Source organism: Chiloscyllium plagiosum, unplaced genomic scaffold (assembly GCF_037043375.1).
Source record: "Chiloscyllium plagiosum isolate Xiang-an unplaced genomic scaffold, Cpla_swu_hap1 HiC_scaffold_1, whole genome shotgun sequence".
NCBI classification, from domain to species: Eukaryota; Metazoa; Chordata; class Chondrichthyes; order Orectolobiformes; family Hemiscylliidae; genus Chiloscyllium; species Chiloscyllium plagiosum.
The window spans coordinates 97,156,684-97,178,704 of NW_028270139.1; the positions used below are offsets into that span (position 1 = coordinate 97,156,684).

Here is a 22,021-nt window from a genome sequence, read left to right on the forward strand (position 1 = left end):
AAGATTCATAAGGGAAGTGATAAAGTAAATAAGAGAACAAAGAGGGACCATGTAAATGGGTTGACAGCGAATATAAAGGGAAATACTTCTATCTTTAAGAAGCACATCAATCGTAAAAGAATGATGAAAGCAGATGAGGCTTGGCTGAGTTTTCTAATGAATACTTTGCATCTGTCTAAACTCATGAGGAAGATACTGTCTGGACCTTGGTGACAGGAAAGGAAACTCTAGCAGAATCGAAAATTGCTAAAGGCGAGATATTGGATAAACTGTTACTGACTGAAGTTGATAAAATAGTGGTGCTGGATGAGATACATCTAAGGATATTGAAAGAGGTGAGTGGATATTGAAGAGGCACTGGCAATTAGCTTCAATTTTCCCTGGATTTGGTGAGGATGAATGAGGACATGAGAATTGCGAACAATTTGCACTTTCAAAAAAATTGTTAAGTCAGGCACAGTGCAATCAGTTTAACTTCAATGGTGGGGAAACTTCTGGAGACAGTTATTTAGGACAGGATTAATAGTCACCTGGGAAAATGTGGGTTAATTCTGAAATATTAGCAGGGATTTGTGAAGTAAAAATTGTAGTCTAATAAATTTTCTGGAGCTTTCTGAAGAGGTAGCAGGGAGGGTTGATAAGGGGAAATCTGTTATTATGGTGTATATGAACTTCAAAAGGTATTTGATATGTTACCACACAACAAATTTGTCAAGATAGTGGTCGGCCATGAAAAAGGTCAGCAGCAACATGGATACAAAGATAATTAGGGGATAGGAAGCAGAGAATAATGGTTAATAAGAAGATTTGTAGCTCAGGTTGGTGATAAGTACATAAATTAGCTCACTGACCTTAAAAGTTTGTTTTCAGAGGTTTCGTCACCATGGTAGCCCACAAACCTGCCAACACACTTAAACAGTGACTAACGAACCTAAAGGATTCAATAGATACCACCAGCAAAACTAACATAATTTACAAGATACCATGCAAGAACTGTAAAAAAACCCACATCGGACAAATTAGCAGGAAAATTGCCACCAGGATACATGAACACCAACTGGGCACCAAAAGATATGACCCACTATCACTAGTTCCTATACATACAGACAAAGAAGGACACCACTTTGACTGGGACTACACATATATCCCAGGACAGGCGAAACAAAGACAAGCACGGGAATTCTTAGAGGCATGGCATTCTAACCAGAACTCCATCAATAAACCCTATCTACCATCCCTTGAAAAAAAGAACTGGACATGACATCACCCACTTTAAGAAACAAGACCTATAAATAGAGAGGTGGGACATACCACCAGCACTTCACCAGAGACTCTCACTGATGATGTTACCTAGTATGGTGACAATACATCTGAAAACAAACCTTCAATCTCAGTGAGCTAACCTACATACTTATCAGCAACCTGAGCTAAAAATCTTCTCAAACATCGTTATGGGTATACATATCCATCCATGACTTGCAGAAGTTCAAGAATGCAGCTCGCTATCCCCTTCTTAAGGACAATTATAGATGGGTAATAAATGTTGGCTTGGACATCAACATGTACATTCCATGAAAGAATATAAAGTAAAGAAGTTTGCTTCTTCTGCTATTGTGTTATGATTGAGGCCAATAATTTCAGTGAAATGTACCAATAAAGACAAGGATGCATTTTGGCCTCGCAACCAAGATCTAAGCCCAGCTAATAGCCTGAATCCTCACAAGGTTTTTGAGTTTCCTAAGTTTTTCTAAGAAAAAAACATTTCAAAGTTAAATAATTACCTACTTAATTAATTAAGACTTGTTATTCAAGAGTCAGTGGATTGGAAGATTCCTGGGTTAGACTTTCTCCTAACCTTAACACCCAGATAAAGGAACACAATAAATTCTGCAGCTGTTATGCCAATGGATTGAATGGATTCATCTGAAATGGTACTTATGCTCACTTGTCTTGTGCCATAGAGTCATACAGCATGGCATCAGACCCTTTGGTCCACTTGTCCATGCCGACCAAGTTACCCATACTACTCTAGTCCCACTTGCCTGTGTTTAGCTCATATCCCTCCAAACCTTTCCTATTAATGTACCTGTCAAATGTCTTTTAAATGTTGTAACTGTACCTGCATCTACCTCTTCCTCCAGAAGTTCATTCCGCATACGAACCACACTCTGTGTGAAAACATGCCCCTTGGTCCCTTTTAAATCTTTCTTCTCTCACCTTAAAAATATGCCCTCTAGTTTTTAACTCCCCTGAGGGAAAAGATCTTTGCTAATCACCTTATCTATGCCTGTCATAATTTTAAATATCTCTATAAACTCAACCCCGAATCTCCTATGTTTCAGCCTATCCTTATAACTGAAATCTTCCAGTTGTGGTAACATCTTTGTAAATCTTTTTTGCACTTTCTCCAAATCAATAATGTGCTTCCTATAGCAGGGCAACAAGCTGTACACAGTACTCCAAACGTGGCCTCACCAGTATCCCATACAAAAGTTTCATATGAACATAAGAAATAGGAGCAGGAATAGGTCATTTGGCCTGATAAGTCTGCTCCGCCATTCAATAATATCATGGCTGATCTTTTCATGGACTCAGGCCCACTTACGCGCCCACTCACCATAGCCCTAGAATCCTTTACTGTTCAAAAATCTATCTATCTTTGCCTTAAAAACATTCAACAAGGTAGCCTCAACTGCTTCACTGGACATGGAATGTCACAGATTCTCAAATCTTTGGGTGAAGAGGTTCCTTCTCAACACTTCCCCTTATTTTGAGGCTCTGCCCCCTAATTCTAGTTTCACCTGCTAGTGGAAACAACCTTCATGCTTCTATCTTATCTTATCTATTCCCTTCATAATTTTACCTTATTCTATAAGATTCCCCCCCCCACCTCATTCTTCTAAACTCATAAACCAAATGTTTCAACTCCAGAATTAACCTACTGAACCTGCTCTCTACCCCTTCCAATGCTTGTACATCTTTTCTCAAGTAACGAGAATCAAACTGTACATAGTAGCCCAGGTGTGGCCTCCCCAGCACCCCATACACCCTATAACTTACCTATTTTTAAAATCCATCCCTCTTGCAATGAAGGACAATATTCCATTTGCCTTCTTAAAAGTCTGCTGCACTTGCAAACCAACTTTTTGTGATTCATGCACAAGGACATCCAGGTCCCTCTGCACAGCAGCATGCTGCAAATTTTCACCATTTAAATAATAATCAATTTTGCTGTTATTCCTACCAAACTGGATGACCTCACATTTACTAACATTGTACTCCATCTGCCAGACACTTGCCCACTCACTTAACCTATCTATATCCCCCTGCAGACTTTCAGTTTCCTTTGCACACTTTGCTCTTTCACTCATTTTAGTGTCAGACATACTACACTTTGTCCCCAACTCTAAATCTAAATTTCTCCTACCTCATTCCAGAAACATAGAACATAGAACAATACAGCGCAGAACGGGCCCTTCGGCCCTCGGTGTTCCGCCGACCTGTGAACTATTCTCAGCTCGTCCCCCTACACTATCCCAAAATAATCCATGTGCTTATCCAAGGATTGTTTAAATCTCCCTAATGTGGCTGAATTAACTACACTGGCAGGTAGGGCATTCCACGCCCTTATCACTCTCTGCATAAAGAACCTGCCTCTGACATCTGTCTTAAATCTATCACCCCTCAATTTGTAGTTATGCCCTCTTGTACAAGCTGACATCATCATCCTAGGAAAAAGTCTTTCACTCTCTATCCTATCTAATCCTCTAATCACCTTGTATGTCTCTATCAAATCCCTCCTTAGCCTTCTTCTTTCCAATGAGAACAGACCCAAGTCTCTCAGCCTTTCCTCATAAGACCTTCCCTCCAGACCAGGCAACATCCTGGTAAATCTCCTCTGCACTTTTTCCAATGCTTCCACATCCTTCCTGTAATGAGGCGACCAGAACTGTACACAATATTCCAAGTGTGGCCGCACCAACGTTATGTAAAGTTGCAGCATGATATTGCGGCTCCAGAACTCAAATTCTCTACCAATGAAACCTAACACACCGTATGCCTTCTTAATAGCATTATCCACCTGGGTGGCAACTTTCAGGGATTTATGCACATGGACTCCAAGATCCCTCTGCACATCCACACTACCAAGAATCTTTTCATTGAGCCAATACACTGCCTTCCTGTTATTCTTCCCAAAGTGCATCACCTCACATTTAGCTGCATTGGACTCCATTTGCCACACCTCAGCCTAATTCTGCAGTTTATCCAAGTCCCCCTGCAACCTGTAACATTCTTCCAAACTGTTCACTACTCCACTGACTTTAGTGTCATCTGCAAATTTATTAATCCATTCATCTCTGCCTGCGTCTAAAAATGACAAACAGCAGTGGTCCCAAAACAGATCCTTGTGGCAACCACTAGTAACTGGACACCAGACTGAATATTTTTCATCAATTACCACTCGCTGCCTTCTTTCAGAAAGCCAGTTTCTAATCCAAACTGCTAAATTATCCTCAATTCCATGCCTCTGCATTTTCTCCAACAGCCTACCATGTGGAACCTTATCAAAGGCTTTACTGAAGTCCATGTCAATTACCCTACTCTCATCTACATGCTTCGTCACCTTCTCAAAAAACTCAATGAAGTTTGTGAGACATGCCATGCCTTTGACGAAACCATGTTGACTATCTGAAATCAAATTGTTGCTTGCTAGATGATTCTAAATCTTATCTCTTATAATCCTTTCCAAAACCTTTCCTACAACAGAAGTAAGGCTCACTGGTCTATAATTACCTGTCACCTCTGCTGCCCTTCTTGAACAAGGGCACAACATTTTCAATCCTCCAGTTCTCAGGTACTAAACCTGTAGACAATGATGACTCAAATATCAAAGCCAAAGGCTCTGCTATCTCCTCCCTAGCTTCCCAGAGAATACTCGGATAAATCCCATCCGGCCCAAGGGACTTGTCTACTTTCACTCCTTCTAGAATTGATAACATTTGTTTGTAACTAATCACGACCCTTCCTAGTCTAATATCTTGTACCTCATTCTTCTCCTCTACAATATTCTCCTTTTCCTGAGTGAACACCGATGGGAAATGTTCATTTAGCACCTCTCCGATCTCTACAGGGTCCACACTCAACTTTCCTATTTTCAACTATAGCAACATTACGGCTGAAGAGCGACCAGAGTGGACTGCCAAATCGTAACTCAAAGCAACTTAATCATTTTAGCACCAGTTTTACTTGTAAACATTATAAATAGAACATATTAAAACACTGGACAAATGCACTATCTTACGATTTTTATTAAAAAAAACACATCAGCGCAAATAAAAAGATTTTTCCATTCTATTTTCATGCAAACATCCTTAAGTCAATTTATTGATAGGAAACATTTCACTCTTGGAAATTAAACAATGGATGCAGCTTGGCAATATTCTCAGTGTTATTTCCTGCTCCTTTGCATACAAGTATAAAGTCTGTTTATACAAAAATAGCCAAAGTCATGGCAGCTCTAAGGAAATTCCCTGCCTTCCTTTTTGAATTAAACAGTGCTGTTGGTCCTTGAAGTTAAACATTTCTTAAATTTAACTAACATTTATATACATTTGGAATAAAGTGATAACAAACTGTCTAATGTGTATGACAAGGCCAAGTCATTACACTAGAGAAGTGATTCAGTTGAAGATCACATTTAAAATTATTTGATCCAGGAGTTGAGGCCTTGTGCAAAAGAAAATTATTTTACTTGCTGAACCTTCATCCTCGATAGATATCAATGTTTACAACTAGAAATGAAAATGGAAGTGCACAGGGTCCATTTATTCACCTTCCTTTGGTATACTGCATTCTGGTATGCCCATCTTCAGACAATATATACACCCTCGGGGCAGAGGTGAAAGATTTCTTTTTGCACCGTGTGCAACATAATCTTAAACCTGAATGTAAACACCATGTCAATAACTTTGATACATTTCGCATAGGATGCCATGTTTTGCATCTCGTATTTAAAACTTCAGAGTCTACCATGAAGTTACAGTGTATACATGATAATAAAAGTAATAATATACATCAGTCTGCATTGTGGGATTACATCATTTTATAAAATTTGACTGAGATCTGTAGGCAGAACTAATCTTTAAAGACTAAACAATATCTGCTTCAAAATATTCACAATTTGATTGAAATAGAGATTATTATTTTCATTTCACTAACAATTTGAAAACAACCAATGTAAATAAAAAAGGGGTTAATTTTGACTTTGAATGATAGCGTGTGACATGTGATATTGATTTGATCATGCATCAAACATTAACTTCAAAGAAATGGCAATAAGAGGTGTTTAAAGAATGGTTGCACCAAAACTGGAAAAGTAACAAAGGATCGAAGGTATGTTCTTTTAAAACATGTGGTCTGACTTCTTGTATTGGCTACAAAGTGGATGGTTATGGGACTGCTGTCTTTTGCCTCAAATGCAGATCTTCAGCCTGCTGATAAAAATCTCCTGCATCTACTGGGGTTGAGGTGAAAACTGGCTCTGCTTTGCACATCTCTTTGTGGTTATATCTTTTCCTTTGTCTTCATTTTAAATTTAGATCTGAATAAATCTTTGGCTTGCCCCCAGGGAAAGCTCGTTGACTAAGCAATTCAAATCTACTGCTCTACCCCGACATTTTTATCCAGGAAAGTGAACATTTCCTCATCAGCAACAGATCAGAAAGCTGATTTTATAATATTTTGTTTGTAAGAGAAATACAATTGAAAGGTGAGCAATTTGTGGAGTAGTACATTAAAAACCATAAAATAGGGTAGAAATAATGGTAATAGATATATGCGCTGTTAGATATAAAGCTGTAATGGGAGTTGGAAATGTGTTGCTGGAAAAGCGCAGCAGGTCAGGCAGCATCTAGGGAACAGGAGAATCGACGTGTCGGGCATTAGCCCTTCTTCAGGAAGGGCTAATGCCCGAAACGTCGATTCTCCTGTTCCCTAGATGCTGCCTGACCTGCTGCGCTTTTCCAGCAACACATTTCCATCTCTGATCTCCAGCATCTGCAGACCTCACTTTCTCCTGTAATGGGAGTTGCCCTGTTCCTCCACAGACTGTGCTGTACTTGTGTCTCACTGAGAACCCAGTATTCATATTTATGAATTAAACATTCCAATTCATGCTTCCTGGTTTACGGCAGGTTATGGCCCCTCTAATTATCTTCTTCTACTATCGATTTTACCTTTTTAACATATGGATTACAATGAAATTATATTGGCGCTTTAATAAGAGGTAAGATGTTCAGTGAAGAATATGGGTTGCTGTGTTGCCCCTAAAAATATTAACTACATTTTTGTCAAATAACTGTTCTTTATCTCAGTTCAGATGCCAAGAGGAAGTCTACATTTTTTAGCTGGTGGATGCTGGCATATTGGTAATATCACCTTATTACTAATCCAAATGCCCAGGCTGCTGTTAGAGAGACATGGCTTCGAATCCCAGCTATTATTGGTGGCAAAAATAGAAATTGCTGGAAAAGCTCAGCAAGTTGGGCAGTGTCTGTGGAGTTAATGTTTCAGGTTGACTGACTCTTCCTCAGAACTCTGAGGAAGGGTCACTCAACCTAAAACGTTAACTGATTTCTTTCCACAGATGCTACCAGATCTGCTGAGCTTTTCCAGCAGTTTCTATTTTTGTTTCTAATTTACAGCATCCACAGTTCTTTCAGCTTTTATTAATGGTGGCTATTGGTGGAATTTGAATTTACTTAAATTCCGGATTTGAAAGCTAGTCTAATGCTGACTGTGTAGCCATTGTCAATTGTTATAAAAAAAATCTGGTTCACTAATGCCCACTAGGGAAGGAAATCTACCCCTTCCTGATCTGGTCTATGTGTTACTCCAGGTATACAGCACAGTGATTCACTCTTAACTTTGCCCTGGAATGGTTTAGCAAGCCACTCAGTTCGAGGATAATTAAGGGTGGGAAACAAATGGCATACTTGCCTCTGACACCTAGATTCCATACAGAAATACAGAAGCACACAGTAAAGTATAAATGAATAATCTAGGCTTACTCTGTGTCTCTCTCTAAATCCCCTATGATAGTAGATTAGGGGCAGTAGAAACTTTGCACAGGACCAGAATTCTGGAATTTTTGACACAAGGCTGTGATGATACGGCCTGCTAGATTTCTGAATGATAAAGTTCCCTCTGCCAGTCCTTCAGTTTTGCTCTTTATTGCCTTCTATCATTCCGTGCTTCCAAATTTGTCTTCTTATTTTATCAAAATATATACCTCACCATTTCTGTCTTCTTTGTTTTCTGAGCCCCAGTACGAATGCCAATTTTCTTATTATATACAATTGTTCATTAAATCACAGGTCTGATGATCTAAATATTCTAGAAATAAACTGGTTGGAAAATTTGGAGTATGTACACCTGCTACCATTTATAAGATCACATTCAGCTGCCATTTAAAAAAAATGTCTCTATTTAAGTATTATGCTTACGTTTGCGTCTAAATGCGGAAAATGTTATGACAACCATTTTAAATCTACAAAATGAAAAAGCATCTGTCAAAGTACATAATCACTATAAAAACTGAGCAGGATCTTTATAATTGACATTACTAAGAAGACTCTACAATCACCAGGAAAGGTATTTTTTTGAAGTCCAGCAAAAAGGGGCGTGATCATTATTTGTTATAATTAAAGTAACTATCCAAAGGAGGACAGGTGTAACTTTGCGATACTTAAAGTAATCAGCTTGAATGATGCATAGAATATAAAGTATTTCAAATAGTTTAAAATATACAAATACATTTTTGGTAGTTTGAAAAACTGTTAAATATTTACAAAATATTAACAAATGCAGAGATTGGATAATATTTTTCTCATGCAAGACACTGTTAATGACTTTCATCATGAACACAATTTTACAACTTTTCTTATGTCTGCCATCATATTGTTGGATTGTTGTAATATAGAAGATTTTGTTTTCTGTTGTGTTTCTAGGGTTGGTTTGTGAACTTCTCACATCTTTTCTTTTAAAGGTCTTTTGAAAAATCCAGCCTGGAAAGAAATCAAAGTCTGTAGTTATTATGACAACAAATCATTACTTTAGAGCAATTAAGATTTAAGAGTAGGCATTTATAGACTTAGTAAATGCTAGATTAGGCTTGCATGGTTTCCTCCTTCTACTGAAGAAGCCTGGGGCTTTTGGTGGACCTTTAAAAGTAAAATAAATGAATGTCGACATATTCAAATTAATCCAACCTCTGCCCTTTCCGTAATGACACAAGTTATGAGATTCCATGACAATGCCAGTAAAGCCATCGTGGCAGCAAGGGTTTAAACTGACCAGAAAAACCCTGCAAGGAAACAATTGTAATTCATTTCAGATCATAGTTGAAGCATAACAAGGTCAGTGATGCAGCTGTTCGAGAGATAGAACTGCCACTGCAAGGCCCCTCCTGTCTTACAATACTTTACGTTCTTATTACCACTGTCTCAAAGAGTATTACCATATCTCCCTTACTGATTCCTGGGCGGAATGAGAACAGCAATGCTAAGCAGGAAATGGGCCAGCTTTGCTGGACTGCGCCATCTACCAACATATCAATATGGCAGGTTGGGAATTTGAGAGCCACAGCAATGGAGGATGGAATTTGATGGTTTGAAATGTGCCAGTGTTTTATCCATTCTTATACTAACATAAATTAACTGCAATTCATTTTGTAATGTCAAATTTTAATTGCTAAGTGACATATATTTATGAATGTCACAGAAAAAGTATATATTTTGGGCAATAGGACTGTATTTATCAGTCTGGCATTTTCCTAGATCCGGGACTTTGTTGAGAGGGATGTACTTGGGCAGAGACTGCAAGTATGCAATGAGGGAAGGCCACAATCTAACACACTTCTCGCAAAATACAGGAATGGGCTGAACCAGAATATAAAATGGTGTATGATATTGTTGTGTGTCACTACCAAGAAGGCTTGGATTCAAGTCCCAACTGCTCTAGAGTTGTGTCATAACACGTCTGAACAGATCTGAAAAATATGCATTCAAACTCCCAAACATTGTGAGTTCTTATTACTTGGTAGCAGTGTCCCTACCTCTGAACCAGGAGACCCAGGTTCAAGTCCCATCTCCTCTAGAGGCGTGTAATAATGTCTACGAACAGGTTGATACAGGAAATACAGAAACCTTTGGATTGTCGTGAGCAGAAAATGCTTAACATGACATGTATTTCCAAAATAGTATTAGAAGGCATGACCACTACACAATCTTTATGGATAGAAAATCTCACACTGGTAATAACTTACATCATGTTGAGTGGTCACTGTGCTAAAAGAGACAGGTTTTGAAAGGCAACCCGAGACTGAGAATCCTTGAGATTGTAGGTCATCAACAGCTGTAGAATTTTACTCCAACACAATGTGCAACCTTATAGCACTCTATCATTACCATCAACCCAGAGGATCAACCCTAGTTTAATGAAGAGTGCTAGATGGTATATCAGGAGCAGTATCAGGCATTCCTAAAAAATGAGGTGTCAACCGGGTGAAGTGACACAGCAGGATTACTTGCATAAGCAGCAAGTGAGAGACAGAGTTGAGCAATGTACACCATCTACAAAATGTACTTCAGAAATACGCCAAGACTCCTAAACTAACACAACACCTTCCAAAAAGGAACATGGCTGCCCTAGGACAAGCTCTCAAGACACTTAGCCTGGTCCGGTTATGACATGGGCTGCTTTCAGCAGAGCTCACCCACTCTCTCCTCCTCTCAGCTCTCATCATAGTGAATTCTAATCATTGTGAAAGCAGGCCATTCAGCCCATCAGGTCCACACTGACCCTCTGAATAGCATCCCACCCAGACTCACCCCACTACCCTGTAACCCTGCATTCATGGCTAATCCCACTTAGCCTACATATCCTGGGATGCTATGGGCAATTTAGCAAGGCCAATCCACTAGCCTGCACATCTTTGGACTGAAGGAGGAAATCAGAGCACCCAGAGGACCCCAAGCAGACATGGGGAGAATGTGCAAACTTCACACAGACAGTTGGCCGAGCGTGGAATCAACCCAGGTCCCTGACACTGTGAGACAGCATTGCTAACAACTGAACCACCATGCCGCCCACTTATTGTCACTTATTCAGCTTTTCCTCTGTCCCAGTTTGCTATCCACTACCCCCCACGGTTTACCATACTTTTCATATCTCTCCCTCTCTGGACTCCATCTCCACCTATTTGTCACCTTTCTCCTTGCCCCCAACTTTATTTTCATAGCTGCTAACAATTCTGATGAAGGGTTGCTGGTCCAAAAATGTCAACTGTGCTTTCTCTCCACATATGCTCCTAACTGTTGGGTTTCTCCACCGATTTCTGATTTTATGGTAGGCCTCAGAGCCTGCAGGTCTGGGTTCGGGTCCTACCCAACCTGGAGGGAAGTGTATTCGAGGAGAAAATGAGGTCTGCAGATGCTGGAGATCAGAGATGGAAATGTGTTGCTGGAAAAGCGCAGCAGGTCAGGCAGCATCTAGGGAACAGGAGAATCGACGTTTCGGGCATTAGCCCTTCTTCAGGAATGAGGAAAGTTGGTCCAGCAGGCTAAGATAAAAGATAGGGAGGAGGGACTTGGGGGAGGGGCGTCGGAAATGTGATAGGTGGAAAGAGGTCAAGGTGAGGGTGATAGGTCAGACTGGGGTGGGGGCGGAGAGGTCGGGAAGAAGATTGCAGGTTAGGAAGGCGGTGCTGAATTTGATGGATTTGACTGAGACAGGCTGGGGGGAGGGGAAATGAGGAAACTGGTGAAATCCGAGTTCATCCCTTGTGGTTGGAGGGTTCCTAGCCGGAAGATGAGGCGTTCTTCCTCCAACCGTCGTTTCGCTGTGGTCTGACGATGGAGGAGTCCAAAGACCTGCATATCCTTGGTGGAGTGGGAGGGGGAATTGAAATGTTGAGCTACAGGGTGGTTGGGTTGGTTGGTCCGGGTGTCCCAGAGGTGTTCCCTGAAACGCTCCGCAAGTAGGGAAGTGTATTCGAACAGGCTGATTGAAATAGTTACAATACAAGTTGAGTATAATACCAGATTCACTTACCTTCCACAGTGCAAATATTACAAGTGCTAGAAGCAGCAGGCCAGCAAGAACACTGAGTATAATCACCCAAATTGGGACACCTCCATGGGATTCTTTCGATACAGTTAAAGTCACCTGCAAGTTGAAAAATTTCTATCAGCGTTTCAGAAAAATTAAGCTAAGGTTAAACATTCTGATAATGTCATTATTCTTCAAGTTTATCTTTACACATGTCATTATCATTTGAATTAAAGTGAGATTGAAGGGAGCCATGCTTTTAAAACTGAATGCGAGTTATATGGCTAGTTTAAAAATAACTACATTGTATTCAATTTTTTAAGCCCCTTAATCATTTCTTTAACAACAATATAATTCAGTTGTTTCCTGAACTTGCTTCCACAGTCTCTGTCCACTCTTCACATTCCACGTGGTGAATTTTAAAGCTCTCGTCAACTTTCCCTTTCTTGGTTTTGAGATTGTGCTCCTGACCGCACATTTTTGCTCTTTGTGACATGGATGGACTTTTTTGTCCATGGGTTTCTTCTGTGTTTGACTGGCTAAAACTCACAACTCTAAACATACTGAGATCTTGCATTTAATAAAAATCAAATTGGTTGCTTGGAACTGAAGGTCTAGATCTCCCACAAGATCACAGTTTTGTTAGGGAATGGGTCTGGTTGGAGTTCAGCTAACGTGAAGGATGAGAGTTTGATTTCAGACAGTTTTTTTGCAGCTTGATGCTTTGCATAATTTCAGCATACAAAATCATATGAGACATGGAAGTCAACCAATGTTTACATTTGGTTACGTAGCTGCCACCTTCCTCAATTTGTGACTGGATCTAAAGGGCTACTTTGCTAGAGGAAAGCCACAGGGTAAAAATGAGGTGTTGTCATAAACATAATGTAGTTTATTGCATGATATCAATCAGACATAAGTTACATTAGTCAAATAGACATTGGCTGAGAATTTCCCACTCACTTTTCTAATTGTGAGTGCGAGTGCGTTAGATGGTGACTAATATCCCATTACCACCAGCGCGATAATGTGCCAAATTTCCTACTGCTCAGGAAATATAAGTATTTTTCCCTATCAGGCATCTCAGCACCAACATGCCAGGTCTTCAAAAACTGTCGGCCTCTGGTCCTGAGGAAAAGTTGACCAAGTCCAAGGTTGAAGGGGATCTAGAGGCGAAAAGATACATTGTATCTTTCTTTTCCTCACAGATGGGTATCCCAAGAGATGAAATTTGGGGAAAGGAGGTGGGGGGAATTTGAGGCAAGGGCATGGGTTGGTTGTCCATCATCTATGCCTCCACCTGGCCACCAGTTCTAATCATTGGTCGAGGCCTCCTTGCTCAGTGACGAGCAAGGCATGAATGTCTCTCCAGTGCAAACACATCTAAATACTTTCCCTTCCTGTCACCTCTCCTATACCAGCTCCAGGAATAGCAAAAATCCACCCATTGTTATTAAATTTATTAGGAGACCTGCTACAACAGGTGAGACCCTTCCAGACTCTGCCTTTCTCTGTCTAAGCTCTTATAGCATCATTAGATTAGGTGGAGCTTAATATGGTCTTCAACATTAACCCTTTCAGAGTTATTGCCTAACACAACACTCTCCAGATTTGCAGTGAAATTACACCTGGTAGAGTAGGCCTGGGGTAGGAAATGCCTGGAACAGTAGTCAGAGGAGATGAGTAATGGGAGCAAAATCAGAAAAATACATGATGATCATATAATGATGTTAGAATCACATGATTGTAGGAGGGAGGTGAAAGTGAGTTGAATTTTAACCTAGTGCTGAGAGACTGAGTGTATAGATTAAATTATAAATACAGGGTCCTTGTAGAATGTCCTACAAAATCTAACAGCATTACTTTAGGAGATTAGTGAGTTAGAAACAAAATGCAGAAGAAAATTAGAGACAACTTTGACGGACAATCGGGAGTGAAGGGCTCACCAGCAATGGTGAAGTTGAACATGGACATAGTTAGGAGACTTTGTGTGGAGAATTGTTAGGTTAGAAACATGAGTGTTTGCTCGGAGCGTAAGAAAATAATAGTAAGAGCAAGAAACTTGAAAGGGTTCAGAAAAGATTTACAAGGATGTTGCCAGGGTTGGAGGATCTGAGCTACAGGGAGAAGCTGAACAGGCTGGGGTTGTTTTCCCTGGAGCATCAGAGGCTGAGGGGTAACCTTATAGAGGTTTATAAAATTATGAGGGGCATGGATAGGATAAATAGACAGTCTTTTCCCTGGGATCGGGGAGTCCAGAACTAGAGGGCATAGGTTTAGGGTGAGAGGGGAAAGATATAAAAGAGACTTAAGTGGCAACAGTTTCATGCAGAGGGTGATACGTGTATGGAATGAGCTGCCAGAGGACGTGGTGGAGGCTGGTACAATTGCAACATTTAAGAGGCATTTGGATGGGTATATGAATAGGAAGGGTTTGGAGGGATATGGGCCGGGTGCTGACAGGTGGGACTAGATTAGGTTGGGATATCTGGTCAGCAGGGACGGGTTGGACCAAAGGGTCTGTTTCCATGCTGTATATCTCTATGACTCTATGATAGTGTGGGAGTGACATGGGCCTGGATATGCGATACTAATACTTCCCAGCAATAATCATGGCAGTGCTCACTATCGATGTTCATGGGAGTTCCAAAGACTTAACACTTTATCCCTGCTTTCCGGTCAGTTGCCACTTCCTGTCAGCATTGGGCCAGAGTTCATATAATAAGACAAAGAACTGTGGATGCTGGAGATCTGAAGCAAAAACAGAAGTTGCTGTAGAAACTCAGCAGGTCTGGCAGTGTCTGTGAGAATAAAGCAAAGTTAACATTTGAGTCCGGTGTTGGTCTTCATCAAAACAGGACCAGAGCTTGATGAAGCCAAAAACTCCCGCACACTCCTCCAAAACAGTTTGCTATGACTTGCTCCTGCTCCGGTGCCTCCTACCTCAACTTCAATAAAATCATTAAGTGACTGATGTCTCCTTGCTATCTTTAAGAGTAATGAATTATTCTAATGGGGAACTGTAGCATTATATTATGTTGTGGAATGAGTGGCGAATTTTCCTCATGATACATTAGCATGCTCTATCTACAATATTGATATTCCCCACAAAGAATATCCTTCCGCAGTGTTGAGAAACTCAATTTTCCTATTCTGTAGAATACCAAGAATAAGTCTATTTTCCTTTCATTTTAGCTTGTGAAAACCACCAGCTCCATATGCAACAGAAACAGCTTGAATTCCTTTGCTCTTATTCTTTTTATTTTGGATTCCCACCCCAACCTCACTTTATTACATTGTTTCTATTTCTATTGTGTGGCACTGCTCAATCACGTCTGTGTTCTCCACTCTCTCAGATTTTTGCATTTTTTTTGTTTCTTTATTCTCAGGTATTTATTTCTTGTCAATTTAGAGATAGCGAAGACTGCAGGTGCTGGAAAGACAGAGTCGATAAAGTATGGAGCTGGAAAAAGCACAGCAGGTCAAGCAGCATCAGGGGAGCAGAAGAGTCGACGTTTCAGATTGGGACCCTTCATCAGGATCTCTCTTGTCATCCAGCCCATCACTGCTCTTCATCGTGGACATTCTAATGCCACAGTCTAGGTTGGAATTTCCTCTGAACAAGCCCTTGACTATAATTGTGGTTCTATCTGCAATCTACAAAGTTGCCATTGTGAAACACATCACTGTCTAGCTATATTAATCTCAACTGCCCAATACTCTTGACTGTTAATCTTCCCACCCACTGTGCTTACAGGCTATTAGCCTTGGCATCCTCCTTCTGATTCTACTCATGCCACCTTTACTGTTCCCTCCAGAACATGCATTCTGTCATGTACAAGATTCAAATCTTCCAGGGCCTTCTTCTGGGTGGATTTATTGATGTGTTTACTTTGAATTAGTAGGCAGAATGAAGATCACATGGAAAAAAGTTGCAAGCAAGTGTTGGCCAGTAGCTTTTCAGTGGAAAACACTGAGATTGGAACAGATCAAGGACGTCTCCCTTCACTTCCAGCCCAGCACCCAGTTAACTCTGTTGTACCAGTCAAGAAGGCTGACACTGTTGTCACCTAGCAGGAACAATGTTCATTATGGTGGTGTTGTGAGAAGACCCCTAAATATTTGAATTGAAGAAGAGTCAGATTGGACTTGAAATGTTAACTCTGTTCCTCTCTCCAGAGATGCTGCCAGACCTGCTGAGTTTCTCCTGCATTTTCTCTGTGTGTTTTAGATTTCTACCACTTGTAACATTGTGCTTCTATACTTTCCGTTCTATCCATATGGTTTTTAATCAGTAAATTACTGTGAATTACACTTTGACTTTTCTCAACTCTTATTTTGAGCTCTAAACTGTGTTCTATCACTTTTAGCCTTTCTTTAACTCTAATTGTCTACTGTTCACTGCAGTCCCACACTGAGATTCTCTCCTTTCCTTCTTCCCTCAGGTATCATACTGAATTAGTCCTTAAACTTAGTGATTAGTTCTCCATCTCAGCTTACTGTATCAACAGGTAAAAACAATGACTGCAAATGCTGGAAACCAGAGTCTAGATTAGAGTGGTGCTGGAAAAGCACAGCAGGTCAGGCAGCATCCAAGGAGCAGGAAAATGGATGTTTCGGGCAAAAGCCCTTCATCAGGAATACAGGGGAATATCCAATGCTATTTGCTCAATTGTCTGCTATAAATTAGTGGAAGAGCTGCAAAAGCCTAGGGAAAATGATGTGATTTCATTTCTAAGGAACATTATGGCTCACTTTCTGAGGTTACACTTATAAAGTGAACCTTTAGTGAGAGTCAGCTAATGTCAAATCCTAAATCATGAGAGGCAGCAATTATATCAAAGTAAAAAGGTATTTACTCACCATTGTTCTTTCTGTTGTTTTGTTTAGTACCACCAGTGATGATTCTTCAATTGTGAGTGTAGCAGTAATATTTAGGCCTATTGAATTAAATTTTGCCTGCAATGACAAAAGCAAATTAAGCCTTCAGACTCACAAAAACAAGTCCATTTACAGTTTGACTATATTCTGCTATAGTGGTGTTGCTGAGGCTTACAGAATGGCCAGCCCTCTGACTTGGCCACCAATATAGAGAGCCTGCTTACTATCATTATCAGACCAATGCTCATGTTGTCAACTTTTTGGCTTAAAAAAAACTAAAGAAACTCTGACTATCTATTTTTATGTAAGCTATGTTCTGAATTCTTGGTAAGAAAAAGCAGCTGCAGAGCCAACAAAGATGAAAGTAATAGAGCAAAAAAGGCAAAATACTGACAAAAGTAACATTGCAAGAAGATCCAAAATTTCAAGTGAGAGACCAAACTTTTTAAGGAAGCTTTCACGCATGATTTTCATAAATATAACTCAGTACTAGGGTATGATATGTTATAGAGGTATTTGAATGTTATAATGCAAAAGGCATCTTCAATGTGTTGTGCAAGTGTTAATGAACAATTGCCATGCTTAGTTAATCCACTGCTTGTTGCCCTAATGGAAAAAAACAAACACAAATATTCTTGGTGAACATCAGAAAATAGAACAGCTGAGTAGCAATGCCAAAAATTCTCTTTATTTACAGATGCTGCTTTTGACAATGACAAAACAGTCACAATGTTCACAAATATTTAGGAAATAAATGTAGATGTTGATCTTGTTCCTATGTTTTGTGAGTAACACTGATGATGCAGAAAATGATTAGTAGAAATCACACAGTAAAAATGGCAAATCTAATTAAACTGTAGTCATGCCAAGTAAAGAACATGAAAAGTAATTGCGTCACAATTATACAAAATAGAGACAATTTATCCGTAAATTCTATTGAATCACAGAATTGTTATGGTGCAGGAGTAGACCATTTGGCCCATTGTGTCTATCCCATTTCTATGACCTCGTGCCAATTGCCTGTCTTTTTTCCCATTTCCCTGAACACCATTTCTATCCAGAATATAAAATTTTTGGATGCTTTTGGTTGTGATTGGGATGTAAGGTTTCAACTTGAGACCACAACTAATATTTTGATATTTTGGACCATCAGAATTACAAATATTGCAGTTATCTAATTATTGGTCAATTTAATATCTGAGACATTTGCAGACTGAAATTATTTTTAAAAAGGACCAAAAGTACTGTCTTAAAATGGCTACAGGCCTTATCTGACTGCATAGGTGTGCTAATTTTCATGAAATCAATATGGATTAAACAAGGACACTATGAGTTTAAATGAACACTTTACCCTTTACCTAGCAATGAAACCAATCAGGACCCCATCTCAGACATGAAAAACTTCCTTATCTATTACACAATTATGAGAATCTTCCAAGGTTGGGGATGAAACATCACCTATAATTAACAAGCCTGAACACAATTAAGTTCACAATTGGAAAAAACAACCAGCCTGCAGTGAGGAACATAGAAACATTCGTAAGCTATCCTTGGTTGAAACTTTATTGCTGGAACAGCACAGCAGGTCAGGCAGCATCCAGGGAACAGGAGATTCGACGTTTCGGGCACAGGCCCTTCTTCAGGAATGATTGCTGAAGAAGGGCCTGTGCCCGAAACGTCGAATCTCCTGTTCCCTGGATGCTGCCTGACCTGCTGTGCTGTTCCAGCAATAAAGTTTCAACTTTGATCTCCAGCATCTGCAGACCTCACTTTCTCCTCTAAGCTATCCTTGGGCCTACTCTGCCATTCAATAAAATCTTGGCTGATCTGTGCCTAACTCCATATAGGTAAAAACGAGGACTGCAGATGCTGGAAACCCGAGTCTGGATTAAAGTGGTGCTGGAAAAGCACAGCAGGTCAGGCAGCATCCAAGGAGCAGGAAAATTGACATTTCGGGTAAAAGCCAACTCCATATGCCTGCCTTGGGCCCATTTCCCTTGAGACTCTTGCTTAATAAAAAAAAGTCCATCTCAGATTTAAATTTAACAACTCAATTAATGTTGATCGCCATTTGAGGAAGAGAGTTCCAAATCTCCACTACTCTCTGTATGTAGAAAGTTAAAAATCACACAACACCAGGTTATAGTCCAACAGGTTTAATTGGAAGCACACTAGCTTTCGGAGCGACGCTCCTTCATCAGGTGATTCTGTATGTAGGAGTGCTTTCTAACATCTCTTCTGAACATCTTTGCCCTAACTCTTCGACTATGCCCCTGGTTCTAGAATCTTCAAACAGTGAAAATAATTTGACTTTATATACCCTGTCTTTCCCTGTCAATATCCTGAAGACTTGGTTAGACTATGCCTTAACCTACTAAATTATAGAGAATAAAGGTCCAATGTGCCTAATCTCTTCTCATAACTTAAGCCATAAAGTTCAAGTATCATCCTTGTAAACCTGTATTGAATTCCCTCCAGGGCCAAAACATCCAGTACTCCAAGTGGGGTCTAACTAGAGTTTTGTATAAATGTAGCATAATGTCTACATCCCTATATTCTTTAGATATAGAGACCAGCATTCCATTAGCCTTTTTGTCTATTTTCTGCACCTTTTTGTGGAATTTCAAAGAGTGATGTACCTGAACCCTGAAATTCCATTGGAAATAGACAGTATTTAATTTTGAGCCTTCTGAAAAATACCCTGATCGATCCTTTATCGGTCTGAAATGGATAACCTCACATTCGCTTGTATTAAAATCCATCTGCCACAGCTTTGTCCATTCACTTAATCTGTCAATATCCTGTTGTAATTTTATGCTGTGGTCAACGCTATCTACAAGGCTGTCCAATTTTGTCATCAGCAAATTTGGATATTTGGTTTTTTTGTGCCATTATCTGAGTTGCTCATGAATATTCTAAATAATTGAGGCTCTAACACCAATCCCTGTTGGACACTAGTCGCGTCTTGCCAGTTTGAGTACTTACCCATTATTCCAACTGCCTGTTTCTTGCCACATAATTTCTTCTCCATGCCAATAAGTTTCCCCCTCAATTTCATGGGCTTCCTCCTTACATAACAATCTCATGTGTTAGACTTGGTCAAAAGCCTTCTGGAAGTCCCTATAAACAATATCTATTAATTTACCTCTATCCACCACCCTTGTCAACTCTTCAGGTTTGTCAGGCATGACATACCTTTCATGAATCCATGCTGACTCTGCCCGATTAACTGAAAGATTTTGAGGTGATCAGTTATCATATTCTTGATTATAGACTCCAACAATTTCCCCATCACGGATATCAGGCTAACTGGCATGTACTTTCCTGGTTTCTTTCTGTCACTGTTCTTAAAGAGCTATGTGACGTGAGCAAATTTCTAATTCAGAGGTACAACTCTTGAATCAAGGGAATTCTGAAAGATTATGGTTAGGTCACCTGCATCGTGTCCTCCTGCCTCCTTTAATATCCACGGATGGAAACCACCAATTCCTGGGGATTTGTCACTCTTCAATTTCATTAATTTCCCCATTATAGATGATTTACTCAAGCTAATTTCATTTTGACTCTCTCTCTGATCCTCAGTTAATTTCTTTTAGCAAGATTTCTAGCAAGCTATCTTCCTTTCCTGCTGTCATTACTGAAGCAAAATAATTGTTCAGCATGTCTGCCATTTTCCAACGATCATTGACAATATATCCATTCTCAGCCTTCAGTTGGCCAGAAGTACTCTTAACCAGCCACCTTCCCTTTATATAACTATAAAATCTCCTCTGTTTGTTTTTATGTCCTTTGCAAGTTTCCTTTCATAATCCTTTTTAGCTGCTGTTATAAACTGCTTTGTGGGTCTTTGTATTTGTCCCACTCTGTGAGATCTGTACTGTTCTTTGCATTTTTGTAAGCCTTTTATTTTAATTTTATGCTGTTCCGTACCTCCTTAGATGCCCATAGCTGTTTGTTTTTGGAGAGTACTTGCTTCTTTTTAGCATTAAACGTTTCTTTGAACATCCTGCACTGTTCCTCATTGTTTTACCTATTCACTATTTCCCAGGGTACTGTGGACAGTCTCTGCCTCATCCTATTAAAAGTTTGCGTTATTTAAATAAAAATTTCTAATCTCTGATCTTTGCTTATCTCTTACAAATGCTACATGAAACTCAAAAAATGTTATGATCACTATTTGACTTCACTTTGTTTATATTTATCTTAGAAGGTTGAATAGCAGGAACCCAGTTTATCTCATCTTACCAGATAGTAGCAATAAAAAAAAATTGTGAAATAATGTTATTTGAAAATGGTAGCATTGCGTGAATATATGTATTGGTGCTTTATATTTGTGGAATTAAAACTGTTAATTAAAATAATTGCATGAAAGAAACAAATTATTGAACTTCTTAAGGAAATTTGTTGGATTACAAAATGCTTTGAATAAATAACCTCATCCAAATATTTTCAAGATCTGATTTTCCACTTTAATACTTATGTCTTTTAGTCTTTATGACCAAGCGTAAACATCTCAGATTGTGACTCCATTGAAGTATTTTCTTCATCTCATTATTTTGAAAAAAATGTATTTCCATCCCTTTTTTTCCCAGATACAGAATGGGTTGCCCAGACTGCAGAAAGACCACAATGACAATTTTGGCAGAAATATGAATTGTACTTTTGTTCATGCAAGCTTTGTAATCAGTGAATCACTTTACTTACTTTAACAAAAGAAGGTTTCCATATTCTCAATGACATTTTAAAATCAATCAGACTTGATGGATATATAGTACAGGAGAAGTCAGCACATCCTTCATTATTTTCACATATCTGTTAGGCAATGTAGAAAAGGCAGTTGTCAATGAAATCAATGTTTGTCAGAGAATACCACTTTTCAGTAATAGTTACCTTTAGGAAATAGAAGCATATAAAAATGGGATTTTCTGTTGTAAACCATAATGTCAGTGCTCCATCTTGTTTTTTTTTAATGATGAGCATCATTGCCACATCAGATCTAGAGTTCTCCTGCCCAAGCTGTGATAACTGCTTT

The 22,021-nt window shown here is 39.5% G+C and overlaps 1 protein-coding gene across 1 annotated transcript in view; it reads right to left on the reverse strand.

Moving 5' to 3' along the window:
• Positions 1-6,982: 6,982 nt before the first annotated feature.
• Positions 6,983-22,021, reverse strand: part of itga1 (integrin, alpha 1) — a 235,270-nt gene continuing 220,231 nt past the window's right edge. The window contains exons 28-31 of the mRNA XM_043688299.2: positions 21,694-21,801; positions 16,972-17,067; positions 12,112-12,225; positions 6,983-9,065 (exon numbers count right to left, since the gene is read on the reverse strand). Coding sequence (XP_043544234.2) covers positions 9,027-9,065; positions 12,112-12,225; positions 16,972-17,067; positions 21,694-21,801 — 357 coding nt within the window. The 3' untranslated portion in view covers positions 6,983-9,026. The remainder of the gene's footprint in view (positions 9,066-12,111; positions 12,226-16,971; positions 17,068-21,693; positions 21,802-22,021) is intronic.